This window comes from Carcharodon carcharias (genome assembly GCF_017639515.1).
Source record: "Carcharodon carcharias isolate sCarCar2 chromosome 36 unlocalized genomic scaffold, sCarCar2.pri SUPER_36_unloc_3, whole genome shotgun sequence".
Lineage (NCBI taxonomy): Eukaryota > Metazoa > Chordata > Chondrichthyes > Lamniformes > Lamnidae > Carcharodon > Carcharodon carcharias.
The window spans coordinates 119,533-127,033 of NW_024470748.1; the positions used below are offsets into that span (position 1 = coordinate 119,533).

Below are 7,501 nucleotides of genomic sequence, written 5' to 3' on the forward strand. Positions count from 1 at the left end.
ATGCTTTCTTGACCACTTTATTTACCTGAGCGGAGGGGTCAGTTACCAGGGGACATGGATTTAAGGGGATCGGTGGAGGGATTAGAGGGGACATGAGGGAAAACTATTTCAGCCAGAGGGTGGTGGGTGTTTGGAATTCACTGTCTGAATCGGTGGTTGAGGCTGAAACCCTCATTTAGAAGGGATCTGGATCTGCTTCTGAAGTGCTGGAACCTGCAGGGCTACAGACCAGGGGCTGGGAAGTGGGATTAAAATGAGCGACTAGTTTCTTTGTTCTCTTTTTGGCCAGTGCAGACATGATGGGCTGAATGGCCCCTTGCTACGCTGTAACTTTTCTATGGTTGTCGGGACTGGGGAAGGTTACAGAGATAGGGAGGGGTGTAGGGGATGGAGGAGGTAACAGAGATAGGGAGGAGTGTAGGGTCTGGAGGAGGTTACAGAGATAGGGAGGGGTGTAGGGGCTGCAGGAGGTTACAGAGATAGGGAGTGGTGTAGCAGCTGGAGGAGGTTAATGAGATAGGAAGGGGTGTAGGGGCTGGAGGAGGTTATAGAGATAGGGAGGGGTGTAGGGGCTGGAGGAGGTTACAGAGATAGGGAGGGGTGTAGGGGCTGGAGGAGGTTACAGAGATAGGGAGGGGTGTAGGGCTGCAGGAGGTTACAGAGATAGGGAGGGGTGTAGGGCTGCAGGAGGTTACAGAGATAGGGAGGGGTGGAGGGCTGCAGGAGGTTACAGAGATAGGGAGGGGTGTAGGGGCTGGAGGAGGTTACAGAGATAGGGAGGGGTGTAGGGGCTGGAGGAGGTTACAGAGATAAGGGAGGGGTGTAGGGGCTGGAGGAGGTTACAGAGATAGGGAGGGGTGCAGGGGCTGGAGGAGGTTACAGAGATAGGGAGGGGTGTAGGGGCTGGAAGAGGTTACAGAGATAGGGAGGGGGTGTAGTGTCTGGAGGAGGTTACAGAGATAGGGAGGGGTGTAGGGGCTGGAGGAGGTTACAGAGATAGGGAGGGGGTGAGGAGGGATTTGAAAACGAGGGTGAGAATTTGAAAATGGAGGTGTTGCCGGACCGGGAGCCAGTGTGGGTCAGCGAGCACAGGGGGTGATGGGTGAACGGGGACTGGGTGTGAGTTCGGACACGCGGATGAGGTGAAGATTCCGGAGGCTAGAATGTGGGAGAGCAGCCGGGAGAGGGTTGGAATAGTCGAGTCTGGAGGGGATGAGAGTGTGGGTGAGGGTTTCAGCAGCGGATGAGCTGAGACAGGGGGTGGAGTCGGACGATGTTACGGGGGTGGGAATAGGTGGTCTTAGCGATGGCGCCAATATGAGGGCGGAAGCTCATCCCTACAATACTCCAGGTTATCATGGGATAGACTCTGAGGTAAACACATTCAGCAGCCATTTTGGTGACTGAGAAATCTTATTATTTAAGTCTTGCTGGATCTGGGATAGATATTAGCCCAAGACAGCTGAGGGAACCTCCTCCACTCCCTATCCCTACCCCTTCCCCTCAGCTCTTTTCCCACCAGGTAGGCCCTCTGATAGTGCGGCACTCCCTCAGTACTGGCCGTGGGAGTAGTGTCAGCCTGGACATGTAGGCCCGAGCCCCTGGAGTGGGGCCTCAAAATGGCCAAAAAGTCCCGCCACCCACGCAACACACTCAAAGGCTTCGGAGAGGAAAGGGAGGTTAGAGAGGACAAGGCTGTTCTTGTTTGAAGGAAGGAGATGGTGACAGGAGGGCAAATTGGGAAGAAGAGAAGCCCCCCCCCAAAAAAAATCAGGGGGGCAGCAGTGAGTTGATGCCAAGATTGGGTATGGGGAGTAAGATTTAGGGTTGGGAGTTAAGTTCATTCACGGAGATGTGGGTGTCGCTGGTCAGGCCAATATTTGTTGCCCATCCCTAATTGCCCCTTGAGCTGAGGGTCTCGCTCGGCCATTTCAGGGGGGCAGTTAAGAGTCGACCACAGGGGGGTCGGGGGTGGGGGGGGGTTGGTGGTGGAGGGGCAGGAGGAGAGGGGAGAGGGTTAGGGCCGTGTGGCTGGGGGACTTCTCCTTGGTGCCCTTAGACCAATATTCATCCCTCAGCCAGCATCACTAACAAACAGGTGATCAGGGTCATTATGACATTGCGGTGTGTGGGAGCTTGCTGTGCACAAAATGGCTGCCACATTTCCCAGGGGACAGCAGTGACTGAGACTCCGAAAACGTTCCCCCATTGGCTGAGAGACGCTTCAGGATGTCCCGAGCTGGCGAGAGGCACCAGAGCAATGCAGGTCCTTCAGTTTGGCGAGGAAGGTGTGGCGCCCTCACTAGAGAGGGCCGAGGATGGAGGGAGAGGGGGACGCGGAGATTGGAGCTGAGATAGGTCAGACGAGCGGGTCCTGTGGTTTCAGGAGGTGACAGGGCGTGGGACAGATTGGAACGAGCATGATCTCCTCCAGAGCTGGGGAGGAAGGGAGTGATGAGCTTCCCTGTAGAAACCGGACATGCACTGATGGTCCAGGGTGTGTTCCTGCCTCTCTGCCAAGATACAGCCGCTGGGTGAATGCATTCCCCTTTTACTATGACATCATATCAGGAAGCCTTGTTAGTGCAGTAACTGAAAATAAATCTCCGAGTCATCACCGATCTCCACCCGCATTATCCCAGGCAAGTAGCTTCCCGTCTCCTCCCCCCCACCCCCCCCAGTCATCTCCACCAGTTAAGGATACAGTATGCACCATCGGCTGTAACCCTTCACCACCTGCCTCACTGAGTCTCTCTCTCTCCCTCTTGCCTCAGAGACAGGAGCCGGAGAGTTTGAGACCGTCACTCCAAAGTCTTCAGCCCATGATCCTAAGCCAACTCGCCCAGTGCCGGTACAGAGGGAGTGCAGCACTGTCAGAGGGTCAGTACTGAGGGAGTGCTGCACTGTCGGAGGGTCAGTACTGAGGGAGTGCTGCACTGTCGGAGGGTCAGTACTGAGGGAGTGCCGCACTGTCGGAGGGTCAGTACTGAGGGAGTGCCGCACTGTCGGAGGGTCAGTACTGAGGGAGTGCCGCACTGTCGGAGGGTCAGTACTGAGGGAGTGCCGCACTGTTGGAGGGTCAGGACTGAGGGAGTGCTGCACTGTCAGAGGGTCAGGACTGAGGGAGAGCCGCACTGTCGGAGGGTCAGTACTGAGGGAGCGCCGCACTGTCGGAGGGTCAGTACTGAGGGAGCGCCGCACTGTCGGAGGGTCAGTACTGAAGGAGCGCCGCACTGTCGGACGGTCAGTACTGAGGGAGTGCCGCACTGTTAGAGGATCAGTACTGAGGGAGCGCCGCACTGTCGGAGGGTCAGTACTGAGGGAGTGCCACATTGTCGGAGTGGCGTCTTTCAAGATGAGACATTAAACTGAGGCCCCGTCTGCCTTAGTGGATATCAATGATCCCACGGCCGCTGTTGGAAGAATGAAGGTGGGCGTTCTGCCCAGTGTCCTGCCCAGTATCCCTCAACTAACTTCAATAAAAGAGCAGATGACCAGGGTCATTATCACATCGTGGCAGCTTGCTGTGCACAAATTGCTTGCTGCGTGTCTGACATGAGCACACCACAAAAAGGCACTGTTCTGTCAGCTGTGACGCAATTTCAGTCACTCTGAGGGCATAAAGGGCGCTACAGAAATGCAACTTTCCTCCAGATTGACCAGGGAGTGCTTGGTGTGAATAGAAGCGAGGGGCCAGTGAGTGCCATTTCCTTCGACTGCCTCCCACCGACACAGCGACAGAGCCTGCCCACCCGGTCCCCACAGGGTGGGACATCAGTCCTGAGGGAGCTCAGCGCTGGGATCGGGGAGAGCTGCGTGTGTAAGAGGCACTTCACCACAGCGAGTGTCAGCACCAAGGAGAGTCCTGGAGGCACCCTCCCCAATTCACATCCTCAGTCACAGCTCCATCACTCTCACAATTCTGACTCAGACACTAACTGCCCAGATACCAAGAACTAAATTTAGAACAGGCCGGACTTTATCCACAGGCTCCTGTGTTTCCCAACACCAAGAGAGCATTCTCCTCTACAGTTAGGGCCCTGGGCATATTGTCCAACAGTGTTTGATGTGGACAGTGTTGAGGGAGCTTTACTCTGTATCTAACCCCGTGCTGTACCTGTACTGGGAGTGTTTGATGGCACAGTGTAGAGGGAGATTTACTCTGTATCTAACCCTGTGCTGTACCTGTCCTGGGAGTGTTTGATGGGGACAGTGTAGAGGGAGATTTACTCTGTATCTAACCCCGTGCTGTACCTGTCCTGGGAGTGTTTGATGGGGACAGTGTGGAGGGAGCTTTACTCTGTATCTAACCCCGTGCTGTACCTGTCCTGGGAGTGTTTGATGGGGACAGTGTAGAGGGAGATTTACTCTGTATCTAACGCTGTGCTGTACCTGTCCTGGGAGTGTTTGATGGGGACAGTGTAGAGGGAGCTTTACTCTGTATCTAACCCCGTGCTGTACCTGTCCTGGGAGTGTTTGATGGGGACAGTGTAGAGGGAGATTTACTCTGTATCTAACCCCGTGCTGTACCTGTCCTGGGAGTGTTTGATGGGGACAGTGTAGAGGGAGCTTTATTCTGTATCTAACCCCGTGCTGTACCTGTCCTGGGAGTGTTTGATGGGGACAGTGTAGAGGGACATTTACTCTGTATCTAACCCCGTGCTGTACGTGTCCTGGGAGTGTTTGATGGGGACAGTGTAGAGGGAGCTTTACTCTGTATCTAACCCCGTGCTGTACCTATCCTGGGAGTGTTTGATGGGGACAGTGTAGAGGGAGATTTACTCTGTATCTAACCCCGTGCTGTACCTGTCCTGGGAGTGTTTGATGGGGACAGTGTAGAGGGAGCTTTACTCTGTATCTAACCCCGTGCTGTACCTGTCCTGGGAGTGTTTGATGGGGACAGTGTAGAGGGAGCTTTACTCTGTATCTAACCCCGTGCTGTACCTGTCCTGGGAGTGTTTGATGGGGACAGTGTAGAGGGAGATTTACTCTGTATCTAACCCCGTGCTGTATCTGTCCTGGGAGTGTTTGATGGAGACAGTGTAGAGAGAGCTTTCCTCTCTTTGTAACCCCGTGCATTATCTGTCCTGGGATTGTTTGATGGGGACAGTGTAGAGGGGGCTTTACTCTGTATCTAACCCCGTGCTGTACCTGTCCTGGGATTGTTTGATGGGGCCAGTTTAGAGGGAGCTTTACTCTGTATCTAACCCCGTGTTGTACCTGTCCTGGGAGTGTTTGATGGGGACAGTGTAGAGGGAGCTTTACTCTGTATCTAACCCCGTGCTGTACCTGTCCTGGGAGTGTTTGATGAGGACAGTGTAGAGGGCGCTTTACTCTGTATCTTACCCCGTGCTGTACCTGTCCTGGGAGTGTTTGCTGGGGACAGTGTAGAGGGAGATTTACTCTGTATCTAACCCCGTGCTGTACCTGTCCTGGGAGTGTTTGATGGGGACAGTGTAGAGGGAGCTTTACTCTGTATCTAACCCCGTGCTGTACCTGTCCTGGGAGTGTATGATGGGGACAGTGTAGAGGGAGCTTTACTCTTTATCTAACCCCATCCTGTACCTGCCCTCGGAGTGTGTGATAACCTTAATATCTATCCCTCCTCCCTAAAGGGGTGTGGAGGGTGTGTGAAATTAAAGGGCTATGAATGTTACTTTCCTATCTAACTTTGTGGCAGCGAATTTGGCAACCATGCCTTCAGTCCCTTCATCCAAGCCATTTATATAAAATGTAAACATTTGAGACCTGAGCCCTGATCCCTGTGACACACCACCCATCACATCCTGTCAACCTGAAAAAGACCCATTTATGCCTACTCCCTGCTTCTTGTTAGTCAGCCAATCTTCTGTCCATTCCAATACGTTACCCCATTGACCATGAGTCCACAATAACCTTCGATGTGGCCCTTTATCAAATGCCTTCTGGAAATCTAAGTACAGCACATCCACTGATTCCCCTTTATCCACAGCACATGTGACTCCTTCAAAGAACTCCAATAAATTGGTTAAGCATGATTTCCCTTTCACAAAACCATGTTGACTCTGCCTGATGACCTTGAGCTTATCCCAATGCCCTAGTATAGCTTCTTTAATAATAGCTTCGAACATATTCCCTAGGACATGTGTTAGGCTAACTGGTCCATAGTTTCCCGCTTTCTGTGCCCCCCACTTTTTGAATAATGGAGTTATTTGCTATCTTCCAATCTTGTGGTACCTCCTCTGAATCTAAGGGGTTTTGGAAAATTAAAACCAATGCATCAACTAACTCACTAGATGTTTACACTCTAGGATGAAGCCCTTGTTGCCCGCAGCTCCAACAATTTACTCAGTACCACTTCTCTGATGGTTGTCATTTTCCTGAGTTCCTCCCTCCTTCCCTTCCATTTACCTGGTCTTTAGCAGCATCACGGGTTTGACTGGGAGGGGAGGGGGGGTGATGGGGGTGACGGGGAGGGGGGGGGAGATAAAGTTTTCATTGTTAAATCAAAGAGTCTAAATCCAGAGAGAGAAATAAAATTCTTACCTGTCTTCCTGACATCGTCCAAGTCGCTGCCCCCCGGGGGGGTATCTCCCCGGTCGCTGCCCCCCGGGGGGGTATCTCCCCGGTCACTGCCCCCCGGGGGGGTATCTCCCGGCGCCCAGCTCTCCGCCCAGCCGCGGCCGATTGCTGCCCACACAACCAGCCCCAGGAGCCAGGAGACCGAGCCCAGGGTCCGCCGGATCCTCCGCTCCTGCATCAGGCTCTGCTCCCTCTGACCATGTCCCTGACCCCGCGAGCTGGCCTCTGGTCAGAGAACCTGGACCCTGCCCAGCCGCTCCGGCCCCTGCCCAGCCGCTCCGGCCCTTGCCCAGTCTCTCCGGCCCCTGCCCAGCCGCTCCGGCCTCTGCCAGTGCCAGGGGTTGGGGGTTGTGTCTTAGACACTCGCGGCCGCTCCAATGTGATTCTCAATGGGTCACAATGTTTCCCTGTGTGAATAAACACACTCTCCGTCTGTCTGTCTGTCTGTCTGTGTCTCTCTCTCCCTCCCTCTCTCTCCCTCTCTCTGTCTGTCTCTCCCTCCCTCCCACCCTCTCTCTCTCTCCCACCCTCTCTCTCCCTCTCTCTGTCTGTCTCTCCCTCTCTCCCACCCTCTCTCTGCCTCTGTCTGTCTCCCGCTCCCCTCCTCCCTGCACAAGGAGAACACTCGGGCTGTGATTTCTCTGTCCGGGAGTAAAGCCTTTTCCTCCACACTTCTCCCTCCTTCCGCCTCTCCCACAAGCGCTGAACCTTAACCCGCTCCCTGCTGGACACAATCACTGATTGGAGAGAGAGAGAGAGAGAGACGGGGAGGGAGGGAGGTGGGAGGGGGTGAGGTGGGGTGGGAGGGGAGGGGAGGGAGTGACGGAGAGAGAGGAGGTAGGGAGAGTGGAGGGGGGTAGGGAGGGAGAGACCAGGGAGAGGGGGGGAGGGGGAGCGAGGGGAGAGTGAAGGGAGAGAGGGGTGGAGGGGAGGGAGGGAG

At 54.6% G+C, this 7,501-nt stretch overlaps 1 protein-coding gene across 1 annotated transcript in view; it reads right to left on the reverse strand.

Moving 5' to 3' along the window:
* The window catches only part of LOC121274449, a 43,337-nt gene extending 36,293 nt beyond the window's left edge, over positions 1 to 7,044 (reverse strand). Inside the window, exon 1 of the mRNA XM_041181785.1 lies at positions 6,526 to 7,044. Coding sequence (XP_041037719.1) covers positions 6,526 to 6,739 — 214 coding nt within the window. The 5' untranslated portion in view covers positions 6,740 to 7,044. The remainder of the gene's footprint in view (positions 1 to 6,525) is intronic.
* Between the last annotated feature and the right edge of the window lie 457 nt (positions 7,045 to 7,501).